The 21,339-nt window shown below is 40.5% G+C and overlaps 2 protein-coding genes across 2 annotated transcripts; both read left to right on the forward strand.

Moving 5' to 3' along the window:
• Positions 1-16: 16 nt before the first annotated feature.
• Positions 17-6,320, forward strand: trnt1 (tRNA nucleotidyl transferase, CCA-adding, 1). Its single transcript, XM_041034650.1, has 8 exons — positions 17-132; positions 298-427; positions 1,287-1,480; positions 1,953-2,091; positions 2,262-2,388; positions 2,526-2,719; positions 3,793-4,046; positions 5,296-6,320. Exons 1-8 carry the CDS (start codon positions 43-45, stop codon positions 5,539-5,541), a joined length of 1,374 nt encoding a protein of 457 aa, XP_040890584.1. The 5' UTR covers positions 17-42; the 3' UTR covers positions 5,542-6,320.
• Positions 6,321-6,498: 178 nt separating this feature from the next.
• Positions 6,499-8,353, forward strand: si:dkey-178o16.4 (vasopressin V2 receptor). Its single transcript, XM_041034651.1, has 2 exons — positions 6,499-7,388; positions 7,925-8,353. The coding sequence occupies exons 1-2, from the start codon at positions 6,524-6,526 to the stop codon at positions 8,131-8,133; spliced, it is 1,074 nt and encodes a 357-aa protein (XP_040890585.1). The 5' UTR covers positions 6,499-6,523; the 3' UTR covers positions 8,134-8,353.
• The last annotated feature ends 12,986 nt before the right edge of the window (positions 8,354-21,339 follow it).

The raw sequence follows: 21,339 nt of genomic DNA on the forward strand, positions 1-21,339 counted from the left end.
ACCGCGTGTTGTCGAAACCCTTCCCGAAGCGCTACATGGCTAATGACCGAGCGATATTATGAGGCGATAGCTACGCAGTACATTCATAGACTCTTCTGTTTAAGTTGCATTCACTTCTGTCTGATATATCTGGTACGTATACGTTGATATGTCGGCGTTGCTCATGTGCTGGCTGTGTATAAACAGTGTGACAGGTGTACGCGGACACTGCCACACTGCATAAGCTAGCTCGATTAAAGCTGTCGGACGCAAGCAAAACAGTAGCACACGACTATTGTTTTTTTTGTGTTTGTACAGATGTGGAGCAGAATACTGAGTCCTCGTGTGATTAGTAGAACAGGTTTTTGTTGGAGGAGTCTCTACACTATGCAGCTGAAGACCAGTGAGTTCCAGTCTCTGTTCACTGATGGACTGAATGGACTAGCAGGTGAGCTGCAGCAGCGGACAGACACTTGTCCTGTTGGGGTCACTTACAACTCTTACGCTTTTCTTGCCTTGTTTCCCACAGACATGTCACAATGGTAAAATGACCCACTTTGTACAGAGCTCGGTCAAAGTTGTTTAAAGACAGATTCAATGGTTCCTTATCAAAAATGTCTACATATCCAAATCTAAAGCCATGTTTCAAAGGCTCATAATTATAATTGTTCTGAAAGCATAATTCCTTTTGAAAAGTTATTGTTGTTTTAAGTGAAGCTCTAACATTGTTCTATTTTGAACTCTGAAAGAGCCAGGGACTGAAAGGGTTACTCCAACCTTTTAGTATTCTACTTCCATTAAGCTGGGATACTGGGCCAGAGACAGATTACAAAAATACACAACAACCACCAAAATTGATGCAGCATAAGTGTCCAAGTTCATCCTCATGATATCATGAGTGGTACTTTCTCCGACTGACCAAGGTCCTCTAGGGCCACAGAAGACATTATACAATATTCATAGAGTGAGTAGCCATCCCCATGACTAGTAAAGTGGTTTCCAAGACACAAGTTGGTGAAATGCCCCTTAATATACTCACACACACACACACAGTGGGCCTGGACAGTTGTGTGGTTGTTACTGTTACTACCACTTCAATAATAATGAAAAAACAGAGAGTTAGTTGATTGGAAAACAGGGAGCTACTGTTACAATATAAATGAAACAATGCAATTGAAATGTTTTTGTGTTGATTCATGTCAATGGAATTCATTATTTTGGAAAGGTACTTGCTTTCTTGTGCTTCCAGTCAAACCGCCTCTGAAAGGTTACCAGACTCCTCTAAGTGTGTGTTTGATCTTTTCCAGAGGTGTTTGAGAAGCACCAGCATGAGCTGAGGATAGCTGGAGGTGCCGTACGGGACCTGCTGTCTGGGAAGCGGCCTGAAGATGTGGACTTTGCCACAACAGCCACTCCAGAGGAGATGAAGCGCATGTTCCAAACAGCTGGCATCAGGATGATCAACAATAAAGGAGAGAAGCATGGGACCATTACAGCAAGGGTAAGACGGTTGTTCCACCTGCAATCAATCTGCTTGATCACATAGATAGGTCTTAGGTCTTGATTTAAAGATGTTAATGGATACGCCATCCTGATGGATTGTGGGAGAGCATCCCAGAGATAAACAGCCCAGTAACAGGACGCTCTATCTCTGATTGATTTGTTTATTCCTGGAATATGTTAATAAGTTGCATCTAATGAGTCAAAGGTTTCAGGCTGGAACATGTGGCTCCATAAGGTTGAATAAATAAGAAAATGCCAGAAAGTGTTCAGTGGCATAAGGTGCCTTTACCATGTATAGACTATGACATAACTATATATTTTGAGTGGCCTCTGAAATACTGCACTACTCACAGGTGAGAGTGGATGGAGGGACACTAACTTACATACATGTCACTTGCCTTCTATCATAGCACCACGAGGGAGGTCTCACTGCACCTCTAGTCAGTGTTTTCTTTATTCTTTCTGTATAGATACACAACGAGAACTTTGAGGTGACCACACTGCGAGTGGATGTTCAGACGGATGGACGTCATGCAGAGGTGGAGTTCACCACTGACTGGCTGAAAGACGCCGAACGGAGAGACCTCACCATCAACTCCATGTTTTTAGGTAGCTGCTTTTGTAGTTGGCCGAACGAAATGAACTTTGCTGAGGAGTCGTTATGATTTATCCCTGTGTTGCTTGTGTTTTGGAGATACATGTGCATTAAGTGGACTTGAGTTTATTGCACTTGTTTAAAAATTCCTCACCATGTTTTACTGTCTGTTCTGCCCTCATAGCTCTCGATGGCACATTGTACGACTATTTCAAAGGATATGAAGACCTTCAGAACCGCAAAGTTCGGTTTGTGGGCAGCGCTGAGCAAAGAATCCAGGAGGACTACCTGAGAATACTGCGATATTTCAGGTGCTCTTTTAATTTATTTTCATTTTGCCCAATTCAAACTATAAACTGAGAAAAATTTAGAAAGATTTTGAATTTTTTATCTCTGGAAACAGAAAAATAAAATGTGTTAACCTCAGCCCTCTCATTTCATCTGTCAGGTTCTACGGCAGGGTGGCTTTGGAGCCTGACGACCATGAGCCAGAGACGCTGACCGCCATCAGAGAAAACGGCCGTGGACTGGCAGCAATATCAGGAGAACGGATTTGGGTGGAACTAAAAAAAATGGTGGTTGGTAACCATGCCGCTCATCTGCTGGAGCTGATCTACAGGCTCGAACTGGCTCAGTACATCGGTGAGAGAGTTTCTGCAACCGTCACACTCTATATGCAGAGTTGTTTACAACATGAAAGGCACACCTGAATTCAAGCAGCAGAGGCCAAATTATCCTGATTTTTAGTCTTTAGCATGGGTGAAACAAAAATGCTTCATCTTGCATTTCCCATAATGCAGCTCTGCAGGATCTTTCATTAGAGCCTGTTAAGTAAATGGGCCACATCTTTCAAACTCCACATCAGTTATTTTTCGAACTTTATAAACCTTCCTCTTGAACCACAAAAGAAAAGAGTACTCCTCTTGACGAAACCGAACTTGTAAGAAGAATTTGTAAAAATCTGTAGAGTGCATCTTTTTATAAATCCCTTTTTGAGAAATTGGTGGGTGGGGAAAACATGCAAACATGAATCACTTCATTTAGCTCAGTTTCTTAATCTCTTCTGGGCAAGAACAAAAGTTCACTTATACACTTGATCTTGTTGTCTAACATACCAACATCTAAAATTTGAGAGAATATGTACATTACGTTCTTATTTAAGTGAAAAATGCCTGTAATGGCTCAGATGTCAGAATTAGTTTTTACCATTTTCTGACATAAGCGTTTTGCAAATACTTCATTTTTCCCCTTGTAGCCCCGTTTGGTAAAAACGTTCCCACATCTTTTCCTTTTTGTTATGGCTCAGGTCCCTCTTGAAAATGGCCGTGAGCTACAGCAAATAATGACTGCTATCAAGTCATTATATGGAGTGCAGGAATTAGTCAAAAGGATCGATGGTGTCAGTAATTCTCGAGAATCTGACAGTCTGGAGTTGTTTCTAAAAGGGGAATGATTCCGTTTCCTTTCCTAAGATGAAGAGGACTTTGATGCCTCTTGACCCCTGTTTCACTGTGAAGTCTGGTATTAGTCACTACTAGCAAATAGATGGGTCGGTGACTCTTGATTATTTAACTCATAACAGGCTGTTTAGTAAGAAGTGTTCTAACAGGATACCAGTACTTCAGATAAATTAGAACCATAATCCCCATAAAATCCATTGTTCTTGTTTCTGTTCTGGTCAGTAATTCATCCCTCCTGTCTCTGCTCCTCCTCAGGTTTACCTCCAGATGGCGATGTTGAGGAGATGCAACAAGTGTGGCAGAATGCCAAAGACCACTCTCCCAAACCCATGACCATCCTGGCTGCTCTCTTTCATAGCCCAGAGGAGGTGGAAAAGATGGACATCCGACTGAAGGTGTCCAGGGAAGAGAAGAATCTGGCTCTGTTCCTGGTCAAATACAGACGGGAGCTCGGAAAGAGCAAAGACGAGCCGGGCAGCCTCAGACCCTTCACTGACTTCATCATTGATGTAAGTTTCAACTTCTTCTTATTAATGCATTTAAAAAAAAGACAAAAGAAAGAAATAACAGGCAGGAGAGATTCATAGTGGGAAACTCACTGGAACCATGTGGGTGTTTGTTTTAACCCTAAGTATTCACAGTGTACGTGTCGTGTTCTAGGCAGACACTGATTATTCATCAGCACACATTGTGTTATGCACCAGTGAATGTTGCCACTGATCGCCTACAACAGCTTGATTAGCTTATTTTAAAGCTGAATGGACAGGCACCTGCTATGCACTGACTGCTAGATGAAGTTCAGCCATAACACTGTCATTTTAAGCAAAAATTCCAAAGAAAAAAAAAATGGTGTTCCAGTTTTGATGATAGGAAACTCAGTACCATATATCTGGGCTTTAGACTTTTGGTCAGATATAACAAGCAGTCATCCCCTTGGGCTTTGGGAAAATGTGCTCAGCACGTCCCCAGAGCACGATTAATCGCTTAATCAAGAAAATAATCAGCAGAATAACCAACCATGAAAATGATTGTGGTTACAGAACTATTTTTGAACACATGAATTCTACCCTTTATCTCACGTCCCTGGTCCTGCTGGAGAATAGTCCGCCTGCATCCATCACCCACATCTGAATGCAACATGTTCCTGCCCATACTAATGTGGCTTGGGAATAGGCACGTTCAGGAACTGTAGGAAATGTTTGGAATCACTAACTAGGACTGGGCTCTGAAAGCCAAATGTGGTTAAACTTTACTTTTAGTTTCACTTCTTAGTTTAGTACTTTTCTGAAAAACCTAACAATAAAAAATCAAAACAATAATTAAAATGAATTCAAAATGTGATTTGAAATTATTTAGATTTGATAAGTTCAACACTGGATTTAGCTTAAATAAAATTCTATTGAAACTTAAGCAGGAAGAGAGAAAATTAGTACATCAAGGATAAGGGAATGCTCAAAAGGCACCCTGATTATATGTGATGGGAGCCTGCATGAATGCCTGCTGTTCAACAGAGTCAGAACAGCTGAGGTTATTTTATCTAACTGCTTGTAAGTGGACCGAGGATCGGTTGAAAAAATGTGATGTTGCTTATTTCTGTAAAGCAATCAGAATTTACTGAAATCAATACAATAAATCAATAAATAAACAAATGCTTGTTTAATGTTTAGTGATGAATATTTAATGTTGTAGAAGCTACGAAAGAACTAAAACCAAAATTTTCAGGGTCTTTAATTCTCACTCGTACCGTTATCTTTTTAGAGTCGGGAGCTGGATTCTCAGAGTAAAGTTGTTGAACTGCTGAAGTATCAAGGTGAGGAGAAGCTGCTGGAAGAGCTCTGCAGATGGTCCGTCCCCCGGTTCCCCGTGAGCGGCCACGACCTGAGGAGGATGGGCGTAATGTCGGGCAAGGAGATAGGAGCCACCTTACAGAAGCTCCGCGACATCTGGAAGAAAAGTCATTATCAGATGGACAAAGATGAACTCCTCAGTTATGTAAAGCCTTGAATGAAGAGAAAAGCAGAGGTGTGTTTGTGTCAGACAGCAGTAATAGTGCGGACACCTGATGCTGTGACTGTGCTGCTCACAGGTACTGAGGCATTTTACTGATAGAGGGCGCTACAGTAAGTGAGACATCTATACCCACTGATGAATGCAGTTTCACTCTAAACTACCACACGGCCACTTTTGTTCATCAGCATTGGCATGCACATTTGAAGAGATAACACACAATATGCTCTCAGCATCACGGCTGCCACCATATGAGAACGTGTGTAATGAACAACAGCTGCTGATTTCACCCTATGTGTTATTACAGAGCCCTGCTGTTTATTTAAGTTCCTCAGATAAACGGCTGATACTCTACTGATGCTCAGCCAATTAAAAGCTAAACCTTGCCATTTATTCACTGGTTGGACGAGTGTGATGAAGGTGACGCTTTGAAAATAATCCTTTTCGTGGTTAAAACCATAATGGAAAGCAGAAGTTTGATTGTGATATTTGGTTTTCTCTTAAGTTGAACTGCAGTTATAAATTATTTTTTGTTTTTACTGAAGAAAATATGTTCTGTCAACAGTGATATGCTTTTTAATTAAAAGGGCAGATTCTTTTGTTTGCAGCTCATTATGCTGCAGATTACAAACTTATGGCGGATGTGTAAATCCCCTACACTTCAGGCAAGAGCAGTGAGGAATGTTTTCTGTGTTGGGGTGAGGTTGCTCCTCCCTCCTGCAGAGATGAGGAGATATAAAGCCCTGTGCCTTCATTTACTAACACCTCAGTTTCTGTCTGCAGACTCTCAAACTTGTTTTTTCTTTACTGGAAGTTTATCCTTTAAATTCTCACTACGATTTTTTTTAGGAATTACCATTTTGGTGAAATGATTAAAACTGAATTCCAGGCTTCTTGTTTACATTTCCGTGGCTTGGATTCACCTCGAAGGCTCATATAGCGGCGTTCAAATACTCAGTGCTGTACTTGGTGTGAAGGCATGGCTTGGTTCAGTGTGAATATCAGTAACATCACTTTGGAGAGTGAGATATATGGAGACGAGCCGCGAGATGAGCGCTTGGCTCAGGTGGAAATAGTTCTTCTGTCCATCATCTTCACCACTGCGGGGATCCTAAACTTCGGGCTGTTGTTGGTGCTTTGGAAGCGAAGGAAGCAGCTCTCCAGGATGCGCGTCTTCGTTTTCCACCTGTGCCTCGCAGACCTGGTGGTCACATTCTTCCAAGTTTGTCCGCAACTCATGTGGGACATCACCGACAGATTCATCGGTCCAGACATATTGTGTCGTGTAGTGAAGTACCTGCAGGTGGTCGGGATGTTTGCCTCCACTTATATGATAGTAGTGATGACGATAGATCGATATCAAGCCATCTGCAACCCCATGGTGACTTTCCAGAGGCGCAGGGCGCGCTGGAACGGTCCGGTGTGCGCCGCCTGGTGCGTCTCTCTCATCGGGAGCCTACCGCAGGTTTTCATCTTCTCTCGGGTCGAGGTCGCTCCCGGCGTGTACGACTGCTGGGCGCAGTTCATCAAGCCGTGGGGACCGAGAGCATACGTGACCTGGACGACTCTGGTGATATTCGTCCTGCCCATTCTCACGGTGATCGTGTGCCAGGTGCGCATCTGCCGCACCGTGCACATCAACTTCCACATGAAGACGCACCACGTCGGAGAGGCGGTCGGTAAGCGGCTGTCCTCAAGGGCCAGCACCGTGGCAGGTGTCTCCAAGGCGAGGGTGAAGACGGTGAAGATGACCGTGGTCATCGTGCTTGCCTACATCATCTGCTGGACGCCTTTCTTCACCGTGCAGCTCTGGTCTGTCTGGGACGTCGAGGCCCCCACTCAGAGTAAGAGAACAGAGAAACAACATTTTAAAATAAAAAGATAAACTCTTAAGAATTATTCAAGAGTCTTTATTGTCATTATGCGAGCATAACGAAATTTTGCAGAGATTCCCGGCTTAAAGGCACACATATAAATAACACAAACACTTCTGAAAAATAGAAACACAAAGTAATAAAGTGCAGTGTTATGGCATGCAACAGTATTATTGCCATCGCTGCACATTATCAGCTGTGATGTGTTCAGTTCAAAGTATCCTTCATCATGAGGCAAACAATGAAATAAAAAACTATCAGGTAAATATCCTTGGTCACAATATGACAGATTTCCCCTAAGACAGTCCTGTGAAATAGCTTTAATTGATTCCCTGTGAGGGCTTTTAGATAGTGTAACGTCACTAATCAATTATCATTGATTAGGTTTATCAATAATAATATTAAGTTTAAGTAATGACATATATCTATAATCAACAGTAGGTCCACTCCATTAAAAGGGAAATAAAAGGAGAAAATATATTTCTCATTTCCTCCTCTGTTTCCAGCTGCAACCTTCACCATCCTGATGCTGCTGGCCAGTCTGAACAGCTGTGCAAACCCCTGCATCTACCTGCTGTTCAGTGGGAAGCTCCCCAAGAGACTAGTATCCCTAATGTGCGGGGGCCAGCCTGATCCGAAGGAGTCCATGCAGGAGGAGGCCACCATGGTCAGCTCCCTGTACATCAGCCTCAAGAGCCTGTCAGACAGCAGATAAAAGCCTGACGTCTCAGATGCTTTTCCCTCCTCAGGCCAGCCTGCTGAACATGGTGTAAAAATATTTCTCCCTCATGAGAAATTTAATTTATTTCTTATAAGCGTGTGGACAAACATCACAGTACTGCAAGTCCCTGTAGTAACAGTATATTTCAATGAGATATGAGGTATAAATGAACAATCTATGAAGTGCTTTCATATAGAAACTCATTGTAGAGCACCTGACACCGATAAATCATTACGGGGATATTACATTGATGTAAGTATGATTGCCATAAAATCATTATTACATAACTCATGGATTGAAATATACAGATATTCACGGTCCCCAGAGGATGAAGCCTAAAGACTTTTGTGATCCCCTGACTTTTCATTTATTGCCACCAGCAGGTTAAAGGTTTCACTTTTCCAGTGAAGTATCTTAACATCTACAGGATGGATTGACACATTTTATTCAGACATTGGTGGTCCTTGAGGATTGATCCCTTGACTTTTCCTCTTCTGCCACCATGAGGTTGACATTTCTTGTATTGATTGACATTAATTGAATTTATTGAATGGACTGACATCAAATTTGGACATTTATGGTCCCCCGAGGATGATCTGTAATATCTTTGATGTCCCCATAACCCTACCTCTAGCATCATCACCAAATCAATCTTTGAAATTGTGCAATACATTTGTTTGTGACCTTTGGAAAAATGACACGTTAAAACATCAGCATTTTAACGTTGTTATTGTGAGCATGTTAGCTTGCCGACATTAGCATTTTGCACAAAGAGCCTGTGTGTTTCTAGCCTCAGAGAGCAGCTAGCATTGCTGCTGACTCTTAAGGTGCATTCGCATTATGGTGGAAAAGCTTTTTGTGCTCGTCTTAGTTATTGTGTATGTTATGTGTTGCACACAATGTGGATCAGGTTGTTTTGTCAGAAAGACATAAATATTAGCAAGAATTGTGAAATGGACACATCGTTTGTGCTAAAGATGTTACTTCTATTTCATTGCATGCAGTGTTTTCCAACAAAGAGCATGCAAGAGCTGATCTTGTGAAATGGATGAGAAAGTTCTAATTTTCAATAATTAATCAATATACTGTATAAAGTGAAAGTGTCAAATGTAAATGTAGTTTATCTTGTAAATATGTAATAGTTCATATGTATGTATGTCCTTTGTGTTTCTTCAGTCTGCTTTACATCTTACCTGTATCTATTATCCTGTGTATGATAATGACAGCTATGACTTAGTTGCTGGTTAAAACAGTCTGTTATGAGACAGCTGGTGGGTCTGTGCTTGTTAAATGTTAGGTATCTTCAGATATGCAGTAAGATCCTCATCGATAAATGTTGAAACATGTTTACATTTTTCACAGGGAGTGATAGTTTTTGAGGCATTGCCAAATAAACTGTTGTGACTTTTCATGTGACTGTTTTCTGTCTTCCCAGAGGCACTGTCTTGTTGAGAAAAATGCACCTTTGGATATAAAGTCAAACTATTTATTTGCATTCTTGAAAAGGGCTCAGCCACACAGACTTCTGTTTGTCTCCACTTTTTCTCTTTTCCTTCTGGCCTCTGCTTTTCTGCTGTATGTCACCTGATAGTTTCCTCATCGTCCATCTGGAGAGATGAACATGAAGAAGCTATCAGGTGACAGACAAACAGGCAGAAAGACATTTTTCAATTATAACTGCTGCATTTTGTCTCAGTGATTTACAGCTGTCTCATGAGCTGCAGCATGTCATTCTAACTCGAGGTGAGTTAGGTGAGAAACATGGCATACGACAGAGGGAAAAGCTATGAATGTTTTAATATTTGGCTAAAATGATCCCCATGTAATTTACTGCATGGAGGCTGTCATTAGCAAAAGCTAGAGCTGCGTCCTGCTCCATGCTTTCATCAGGCTGCACAGACAAATCCACCAGAAATCTCCCTACAATGAGTCCTCTGCTTTGACCCTGATCAGTGACTGTCTGGCAGCTGGCTGGGACTCAACTCTGACCTTTAATGCTAATAAAATGACCAGCAGCCACAACTGCAGCATCCCCAGCTGCTACACATTCTGAGAGGAGGAGGAGGAGGGGGGTGAGGTGAGGCTGTCAGGTCATGACATAATTCTTAATTCTTAATTAAAACCATGAAACACATACCATATAGTCTGAATATTTTATTACACACTCATGTTTGATCATAAAAATGGTTGGTCATAGGAATCATAGAAATGTTTTCAAGAAAAACGAAGCAATGCTTTAGATTCAAGCCTGCAATTTACAGTGTAAATATTTAGTGTACAAGGGGCACCAATGTAATGCTATGTTCAAAGTACATAAAGAAGCATGTGACAAATTTGCATTTAGCAGGGACCTGGAAATGAAAAACCCTTTTGTAGAAAATATATATTTTACTGTACACACACTGGAAAGGGTAAAAACTGTAATAGCTACACAAATCTTTTCAGTGTCCCTCAATGATTACTGCAAATTTCTTTGCTTGATGTATGGTTTAGCTCAGAGAGTGTTGCAGGTGCAGGAGTGCTGCAATGCATATGTGGATGCCAACTATGTTGTTGATAGTGAGTACCAATGCATTGGATGGATTATGAGAGCTGGCCTTGCTACCAGTTTGCCAAACTTGTCAAATGCGGTACTTCCACCAAAACAAAATCTCATGTGACCACCATTTATAGAAGCTCAAAACCCCTCTCTGGAACTGGACGCTAGACTTTTTAACAGAAAATGTACCGGTCTGCAACAACACCTCACAGACCATCATGGTGAGCACAGGGGCCCCACAAGGGTGTGTGCTCAGCCCCCCTGCTCAAAAGAAAGCTCAAACACGCCTCTACTTCCTCCACAAACTGAAGAGAGTAAGAGTCCCATCCCACATCATGTGCTCCTTCTACTGAGGGACCATTGAGAGCATCCTCACTGGCTGCATCACTGTGTGGTATGGAGGCTGCACTGCCTCCTGCCCAAAGGCCCTGCAGCACATTGTGAATACAGCCAGCAAGATCATCAGTGCCCCCCTGCCATCCATCATGGACATTTTCCACACCCGCCTCACCCGCAGAGCCATCAGCATTGCTGGTGACACCTCCCACCCCTCACACACTCTCCTCAGCCTCCTGCCATCAGGGAGAAGGTACAGGAGTTCCCGGGCCCGCTCCACAAGAATGTCAAACAGATTCATCCACCAAGCTGTCAGGATGCTGAACTCCATCCACTACCTCCCTCCTCTTCCCCTGGCCCCTGGACCAAACTCCAACTTTTCATCTGCTGCTAAGTAACCATCTCCTGTGGACTGCTTTATTTATTCTGCACTTTACTCACTAAATTTGCACTACTGCCAACTATGCTGCTGCCATACTGCAAACTCTGTATTGTACATAGGTTTTTCTTCTCTTTTCTTCTATTTTATTTTATAATAAAATTAAATATCTATTATCTGTACATAGGTTTTACTACTCTATCTTTTTTAATCTTTATTTTGTTTTTACTTAATGGCACCTCTCACTTGGTGAAGGAGAAACAGTATTTTGATTTGCCTTTATGTCCTGCACATATAGTGAATTGACAATAAAAAAATCTTTGAATCTTCTGAGAAAAACACCAGTAAAGCTGCTGACAGGACACCTCCAGCTGCAAACAAGATCAATTATTACTCTTTGTATCATGATTTTTTCAAGGTTTGAAATTTTCTTTACTAAAGACTAGAAAAGCTATTTTCATGTGCTTTCATGTGCTTACAAGACTATTGCAGAACCTGACACTGGCAAATGTTGCTAAGTGGCTAACAGATGAGCCAGGCCAATGCAGTTTTAACCAAAGGTTTTCAGCTTGTGTTTGGAGCCACAGGTCTTCAAACAAATAATATATTCTATACTGTTTACCCTTCATTTATCTGAACATGGGTATACATATTTTCCTATTGTCTATTTAGTAGTGTTTATATGCCTTAGTAGTGGAGAGTTAGTGTAATTTTATTTCAGTTCTCTGTCTGTCTTACAATGATCTCCCCATTTAGAATTTAAACTACCAGATTAAAGATCACTGGGAATGCTCCAAAAATGCTGAGATAAAGAAAATGTAGCCACTTCCACTCCACTGTTAGTGAACACAGTTTCTGATCAACTGGGATTATGTATTTCTTTAGCTATTTCTGGATGGGTTTTTTGTCTGATCAGATCTTTTTCTAAAACAAAGTTGGAGAGCTCGAAGGTTGTTGCAATCTATTGATTGGGTAAAGGTACTATAAGTGAGTTATTTTCCATTCCTATGATGACCACAGTACATCTGCAGGTACATAATAAGAGAATTATTCAATAGACTATATCCAGTGTGTGGGTAGAAAACAGCTTGTGTCCACATTTATGGCCAGCTGGGACATACTACCAGAACAGGACTGCATGTACTATATAGTTCAAACTATACAGTGTATGTCAAATGATCAATACTACTGACATAACCATGTCAACAAAAAGAACCAGAGCTCATTTACGAGCTTGTGCTCTTATTTCGGAAGAACCTAATTCTTCCTCGGATGCTTCCATACCATTCAGGTAAGGGTTAAATAACATAGTGTAGCATAAACTTTGTATGTTTAAAAAACTGCAGCATGTCACCAGACACCAATCAAGCTGACCATTTTTCATTGCTGGGTATGCCTTTCAATCACAATGACCGTTTATGATGGGGGTTCAATCAGAAGAAGGAGGCACTGCAGCTGCACTGTAAATAGCTAAGTCAACAGGAGCCACAAGTTACACTGACTGAACCCAAACCACACAATCAAGCCATACAGTGGTGATCAGCAGGGGTGGGGGGTGTCATTCTAAAAGTCAGACGTTTTGATGGTGCTGGTTCTCAAAATGCGGCCTCCATAATGTATAATGTACATACCAATTATGTCTAACAATGACATGGTTTATAAAAGGACATCATGGACGGTGAGGGAAAGTTGCCCTGTAAACATATACACACCACCACAGTTGCTCTGATTTTAAAGCATACTATTTTACTGAACTTCCACCACTGTGACCACAAATGCCAGTTACAGGGTAAGGCACACTGGATCTCCATTCCTTTACGAAGAATCTATTGAAGTAATTGCTTTAAAGACATGATTAGATAACCTGAAACTAAGTGCATTTCTAGCGAGCTGTTTTATATGCACATTTCCATTTTACACATTTAAAAAAAGCCTGTGTGGAAACTCTAAAAAGTTATCACAAAAAAAGTTTTTATGCTTGGCAAAGGTAGAAAAGTTGTTTATCTATAAAAACAAAATGTGACCACAGAGCAGACTAAATGACAGAAAATATTTCTTTTTTTCATCATGTTTTTCATTACATGGTTTCCCATTGTTTGAAGCTTGACTGGCACTCTTGTAATTATGTTATTTCCTTGCACCCTCTTCTGAAGTAGCTGGTGAATGAATGCCTCCCAGCTCAAATTTGCATAGCTGCAGTGGATGGAAACACACATTTATTTGCATTGTCTTTTGCCTGTTTTCTAGAAATTCTGTGAAAATTAGGTGTGGTGAGGTGTTCCTAATATTTTGTCCATCCCACTTTAAGGTTGACAAAATTTTCAGAACACCTCTCAGTGTAACCCAGTACAGTTAAACATCTCTTTCAAATCGATTCAACAAAAACTGAACATTATAATCCTCATGAAGTTATGATTTATCAGAGGGCTGTTGTATTATGCTGCATTAGTTTTTATCTACTTCATACAATGGCAAGTGAATGTAAATTACCGTAATCACTGTGTGTCATAGTCACATTTTCCCTGAAGTGGAGACTCAGTATTTTTTCTGAAGAACTTGACTTGAAACCTAAAATGGGCATGACATGGATTTACTTCATCACTGGGGTAATGCGCAGTTAAGAAAATCAGTGGCAAATGTATTTTTGCATGAGCAAGTAAAATATCTGAAATGATTTACAGACTGTCACAACAGTCTGCAACATTAGTTTAGGCAATTTTCTCACTCATACATGTCCATTAGAGGAAACAGAAAATATACAACGTCACAAGAACAACATTAGATGAGGCATGGGAGCAGCGGTGCATGAATTACCTGCCTCCGCCTGTTAATAATCCTAATATATCAGGCCAGGGTGGAGCTGAAAAGTAAACAAAATGGTTTTGTCTTGTTTTTGCTGCATCTGGTCTTAAAGTGCTGGAGGACACTTTCGCTTCAAGTGACTGTGCATAGCTGTTGTACTCCTGTGATAAGTGAGAACCACTCATCCCAAAGCATTCACAGCTGATACTTCAGTTCTATGGCACAGATGCATAAGCTCAATAGGTCAGTAGCTACACAGACATATGTAGCTGGTAGGATGAATTTGGCATTGGTTTTGTTTTTGATTGTTGTTTTTAATGGTATAATAAGTAAAATATTGTAAGGGTTCAAACTGTGATCAACCTGTAAAGCTAAATATAATGTGAACTGGCCATCACTCTCAAATTAAATGACAGGCACTTTGATAAGCACTATTTTATTTGTAAACATGGGCCTATATTTTCAAATATGTTTAGATGAGAATATATCTGGAACTCTTCAATTATGTATGCGAACATACCACATACTAATGTGGCCAAAAAGCAATTTATCAAGCCTTTAAGATACGTGTTCAAATTCCAAATGATTCTTCTTGAAAGCTTCACCATCCTGAATGTCTGAAATTGCTCTTTACATAATCAGTCACTTATACAGATTGCATGTACTGCTTTTCAGTTCAAAACAACAGACCACCACTTCTTCATTCCTCGCATACATCAGAAAAAAAAGTGCATTAGGGTCGATGTAAATGAGGATGGCCTCATGCAACTGTCAAGGTTAGAAATATTCACTGATTTATAAATTAGGAGACACCTGTTTAAACAAAGCACACTGAAAACCATAAAAGCATGAAGGAAATGATTTCATTTATTCAAAACAACTGCTGTCAATTACTCAAATGACCATCAAATTGCTTTACCTGCTTGATATTCCATTATTTCATTTCTCCTCACTGAGAAGAACAACAAGTGGCTGCTCACATATAATGGAAAAACCTCCGACAAAAGAATATTGGCTTTGAAGCAGAGCATTGTTACGTTTTCAAAACACCACACTCATCTGCATCTGATGGTGTTTCAAAACGTCATGTGCACAAAAGCTTCCACATGTTCATTTATATATTTTCTTATTTTACAGTGTGTGTGTGTGTATGTGTGTGTGCAAATGCCCCATGGTTCCAAAACACTGAACTATAAAACAACAGTGGGGGGGTTCTCTGTGTGTTTGCATTTTATATTATTTTAGCTTGTAATGTTACGGTGCAGGACCTTGCTTGCCGTTCAAACTACACCCTTTTTATTGTCCTGTCTTTTTCTGTGCAGCGCATTTTGTCCCTTTTTTATGAATCAATAAACAGAGCAAACAGATGCAGAGCACATGTTGATCAGGGCATTACAAAGTCTGGAAAAGCAAGCTGTGTCTGTCATGTCCAGGATGTGTTCATTTGCATTGGCCATGAATGATCAAACAAATGCTTTGAAACATGGCATGTTTCAATCATGATTCCCTATGATAATGCATATTTCACATACTGGATGATTCAGTTGGATTATTTATACCAAAGACACACATCTAATAGGAGAGGAAAGAAACACCAAAGCTGCTGTGGTCCAGATGTCTCACTGAGGGGTTTCAGTATCGTGCAAGTATGAGTTTCTCATGAAACTTTTAAAGAGTGTGCAAAGATGAATAAAGGACTGTATAATTCATGTGCCTGACCCCGGCTTAATTAAAATGAAACAGGGCTGTGAGTTCATGATGGCTGCTGGTCCCAGGAATAGGTCTGAGCCCTTATTATCGCTCAGGCCTGAGGGATGTGTCCATTCATCAGAACAGCTATTAGGCTCTGATGAATGTTGTAGTGGCTCTGAGACTTTCCTACTTGTATGTTTGAGGAAGTTACAGCATCTCCTGTAAGTCCTACACAGAGCCACAGAAAAGTAACGCCATGTTTTATCAGTTCACAAATTTTTGTCATAGTGTAATTAAGATTTTATAACACTGATCAATAGAAAGTCTCTTCAAATTGAGTAAACTATGTAAGGTGCTTCTGAGATGCTGCGGTCACAAGAATGGGATGGACGGACAGACAACCTGCAAACATAATTACGAGAGCATGACACTGCCAAAGCGCAAATGAGATCCACACACGGGCGTAAATCTCAGACAACCATGCACGCACACATGCTCTTTGAGAACAGTCGTGCTCAGAATATCTCTGCTCACGTAAGAAACGTTGTTGTAGCCTGCGAGGAGAAAACCATGCTCTGAGAATCTGAAGGAGAATATCTGAGGTGCTGCTGATTCCTCAAGTGGATGTTGCTCAGTTGAATGTGTAAGTGGGAGAAAAGAAACATCAAACTAGAAAAAAGGACTGGCTCTTGATGTCTTTCATTCAAAAGCAGAATCAAAGAACAATCAAGAACAATCAAAAATGTGTCTCTTAGACAGCTGTACAGTCAGCAAAACAAGCCTAATGTTAATACTTACCTCCATCATACCAAAATGAGATAGTTAGACACACAGGTGATCAGTATATCCTACCACCTGTGTGTCAGTCTGAATGAAGAGTGATTCATTTGAAACAACTGATCTGTAGATGGTACCCTCTGGATACTCCAGCTTCCTCCCACAGTCCAAGCCCTGTGACAGACTGGCAGCCTGCTCAGGGTGCACTCTGCCTCTCGCCCAAAGTCGGCTGGGATTAGCTCCAGCTCCCCTGTGATCCTGTATGGATAATGGATGGATCCACAGATTTCTTGACATGAGACTGACAGTGGTGTACTTCAAACTCACCACAATCCATGGAGCGATTCTCTGTTAGTATAAAACAATGCTAGAAATTCTACAAAGACCAGCGTCTTGGACCAGATTTCCAACATGTTCAACCTAGACTTTTACTCAGTGCATAATAATGGAGGCATGCCTTCAAAACATGTTCATTATTTCCTTTTTGTGGAGTTACATTTTATCTCATGTGCACAGCCTTCGACTTCTGGTTGAAGATCAGCACAAAGACGGTAAATGCTCACCCACAGTCGAGCACAAATGAGATCCACACACACGGATGCTGTTGTTGTAGCTTCACCAGTCACGGCTTTATGGCAGTGACAAAAAGAAAGCTGTTGAATAGAATACACATGGCATCACACCTTAGTAGGAGACAAACGAGGTGGAAGGAGTTTATATGCTCTGCTGACACCAAACTGAGCATTTCAGTCTAAATGACTCCAGAAAACTGTGTTGATCTTGATTTTTTTTTTTTCCAGTTCTTGTAACTCAGCCAGAACCATCAGGAGACAAACATCAGCTGCTCCTACACCTGTTAGGTTCACTTGTTTGGAATGAAGCTCTGTGCTCTCTCATGTTAAGTCTTGGAAAAAAGACAATGTTGGGAATAATCTAAGCTTCGGTAGATTGTTTCGAGTCTGACTCCAATTCAGGACTTACATTAAAGAACTGTGTCTGCACTTTCAACTGCATTTTGCCACTCTTTCCACCTTGTTGGACATGCCATACATTTTGTGGATTGAATAAACTAAATATTAATAATTACAGGGGGATTAAAACAGTTCTCTCTCTATCAGAGATAAAGAATCCATTATAAATCCATTACATGCACTGATCTGCAGCAAAAACAAGCTTAATTTATTATACCATTTGATAACTTCTCAAACGGACTGGCTTACCGACAAGCTAATGTGTCAGAGTGAGGCAGTGTTGATGCAGATCTTGGCAGAACACAGGAGAAAATAAATGATCAATGCAAAAACAGCAGGGGGATGTTGAACCACTCTTGAGTGTTGTAGATTTAGTGAGAACTAGAGCTACGGTATGGCATATCAATAAAACAGATGCTGTGATGAATTCCAGATGAGACTCATATTCACGTGTCAATTTAACATTTTTTAACCTGAAAGCCTCCTGATGATAAAGGGAAAACTGACTTCTCTTATGCTGAACCCATCTGTTTCTTCAAAAAAGAATGGAAGTCACTCTCTATTTTAGTGTCACTCACATATGAGGTCCATTCATCCTGCCTTTGTTAATTATGTATAGACTATTCTGACACTGTGGAGGATTCATTTACCAGAAAGAAGAAATGAAGCAGTCAAGGTCTTCAACAAGTGAAAGAGGCGTCCCTCTACAATGTGCTGAAGAGACTCACACACTGAGACGTCTGAAGTGAAGTAAACAAATAATCTGAGGATGTAGAATTTTTAAACACACATGAAGGGCTTACATGGATTGCAGCTGCAGTGGATTTCCTCAGTAATAATATACTTTCTTCAGTTTGGATGAATGGGCAAAAAAAGCTTTGATACTATTGATTGTAACGTCTTTTGATAATGCTACTGAAAACTGGCTCAAATCCTATTTTTTGGCAGAGTTTAAATTTTTCTTGTAGACAGCTTCGAATTACGTCCCAGCACGATTGATAAAGATGTCCCACAAGGATCGATGCTATTTACACTTTGTCCACTGAGAATTCTTGATTCTGCCAGGAGTGGATTCATTTTTAGTAATCAGACAGTATAACTGGACACCTGTGATGCAGGTGTTTGTTTGATGTTCTAAATGAATGTACCAGTATTAAACAACAGTGTGGCTAATCTAAATAGCTGTGCGCTAGGATTGTTTTTATGACTAACAAAAAAGCCAGACAGGAAATCATCTGAGAAGCACTTCTGTTGTACTATATTGGCACCTTCAGCCTCTGTGTTATGGAACGTTTGTTTTGTTTGTGATTGTTTAAATTTGTGTGTGATGCTTTTGTGTTACTGATTAACGTTGTGGAAATCTAGCATGCAAGCAGTTTGTTCTCAGGTCCAGTTTGCTACAGAGATCCTGATGTTTAGACATCCTGAATAAATAAACCTCACCAACCAATATGCACATGCACCTACATTTGGCTCCCTGGTGACCTAACTGCGCTAATCTTACCTCATGCGCAAATGGTGGCGCTTATCTGTCAATACCCCTGGTACCTATAACAGGAAGAGAAACTAAAAATTTTACAAGGTTTTACAAGGTTTGTGATTGAGCATTCTTTCATGTCAGGCTGCAAGGTGACACTAGCAGCACTGAAAATCTAGACAGGCCAGTGAATCTGTCAAATACATCTGCATCTTAGTCATTATTTTTGTATTTGGAGGCAGTTGGCAAGTAATAGGCAGTCACTTAGTCTGTTTGACCTGTTGCCTGCCTTCTCTTAAAGGCACGATTATGCACAACCAAACTGCTCCTGGGAGCAAGCAGCACACACACTAAGGTGATACGTGAGCAGAGGCTGGACTGAAATACCTGCTGCCTGTAAATGAATGCCTTTTCCTTGCGGAGCACAGGTTCATTAGTGTGTTCATTACGTGTGATTGAGTACATCAAGACACTAGCCAATCCAAACATCAAAACGAACACGTTTAACCCTTGAGGGGACTAATGTTTTAATAAAGTTCCTTTCATTTGTGGACTTTTCTGTTCTCCACACATTTCAGCATGTTTTTTTTTAATAAAGCACATTATGATACAGAATATGTGCATTCACCATTATGTGTCTCTTACTGTTGCATATCACATACGTGGGGATGTATGTGGTTGGCATGGCTACTGGATAAAACCCCTTCCCCCACATGCCGGTGCTCTGTTGATGGGGGAGTAATGGTTGCACAGGTGGAATTTTCTTTTCAACCCTGAATGTAAGAAGCACCCTGCAGCACCTTTCTAGCCACCATAACTGCAGGAAAGTGACACTGAGTGATATTTCACCATCAGCATTTCAGTACAAAACCAAGGTTAAAACCCTCTGGTTTGCTGATAAGCAGCAATGTCAAACATGCTATGGTACCTTGATCTTTTTTATTAATATCACTGGACATACATCTTACTGGATCAGATTATGTAATGGTATGAACAGATCTATATGTTTGCAGAAAAGGAGAAACAAAAATCCTCCAACCAGTGGTGATTCATTTCTTGACTCATCCCTGATGGATGATGATCTAACAGAGTCTTGGAGCAGATTGAAAGCCTGACGGGGCCTAGAGATGTGGAAAATGGAAGAAAAACAAAAAAAGATCCACAGTGGAAATACCTTGATGGGCTGATACAGTGATGATGGACACTGTACTGTTCTTATGAAATCCTTCAGCTAACATTACTGACAAGATAGTTGATTCCATCAAGCCTGAGAGTACAGTATGTTGTCCATGACAGGTGTCTGGTTTCTGCAGATCAGGTGTAGAGGAAGATGATGTTTTGTTTTGTTTTTTGTAAATCAAGATCTTTTTGTGTTTTTCTAAAATGATGTGAGATCTATGTAGACATAAATTTGTTTTCTAACACATTTTCTTCACTATGACTTTCATACATGTCACCAAATAACTGAAATAAATTTGACTTTCTAGTTCCTGTTACATCTGTGCAGCTTCCTTCCTAGTGTCTAATTTGCCCATTAAATGGTAAGCAGAGATGTGCATGGGCTTGGACGACTGACTTGACTGCCAGATGTAATTGCCAGATTCAAGACATCATCACGTATCACCCACACACAGACAGTTAAAACTCCTGCGAACTGCTGAGATAGACACAGCAGCTAGATGAGGCAGGATGGAGCATATGGATCTCTTCTTCCTCCTGTCAAAAGGAGGCAATCTTCAGGTAGGAGTCATGCATCAGTCAATTTGATGAACAGCAGATTGAAATGTTCTTGTTAAAAGGAAACCGCTGTGATCAGGCGTGAGCGAGTAAATTAGGATTGTATGAACCAAACCTTTGTGGAGGTTGATGTATTTGAAGAATTTTTTTTTTGTTGCCAGATTCATTTTAGCATTTTGTATCATGGAAAATCAAAGTAAAGGATTGTGAAATAAGATACGAAGTCATCTGCAGTGTGACTTAATGAGAAATGAAAATGTTGGTGTTTATCCTTTTGTCTTTCTTTTCTTTTCTACACACACACACACACACACACACACACACACACACACACACACATATATATATATATATATATATATATATATATATATATATATATATATATATATATATATATATATTTATACATACATACACACACACAGACTCTTGATTAAAACAAAGTGGTCATAGTAAATAACGTACAGGGCTGTAGAAACAAGGTCCG

Source organism: Toxotes jaculatrix, chromosome 3 (assembly GCF_017976425.1).
Source record: "Toxotes jaculatrix isolate fToxJac2 chromosome 3, fToxJac2.pri, whole genome shotgun sequence".
Lineage (NCBI taxonomy): Eukaryota > Metazoa > Chordata > Actinopteri > Toxotidae > Toxotes > Toxotes jaculatrix.

Bases quoted from the DNA above. Each gene is read 5' to 3' on its own strand.
- trnt1 (XM_041034650.1), top strand. From the start codon at position 43: ATGACCGAGCGATATTATGAGGCGATAGCTACGCAGTACATTCATAGA. The intron at 2,720-3,792 runs GTGAGAGAGTTT...GCTCCTCCTCAG, and splicing joins CGAACTGGCTCAGTACATCG to GTTTACCTCCAGATGGCGAT. The intron at 4,047-5,295 runs GTAAGTTTCAAC...TTATCTTTTTAG, and splicing joins TCACTGACTTCATCATTGAT to AGTCGGGAGCTGGATTCTCA.
- si:dkey-178o16.4 (XM_041034651.1), top strand. From the start codon at position 6,524: ATGGCTTGGTTCAGTGTGAATATCAGTAACATCACTTTGGAGAGTGAG. The intron at 7,389-7,924 runs GTAAGAGAACAG...CTCTGTTTCCAG, and splicing joins CGTCGAGGCCCCCACTCAGA to CTGCAACCTTCACCATCCTG.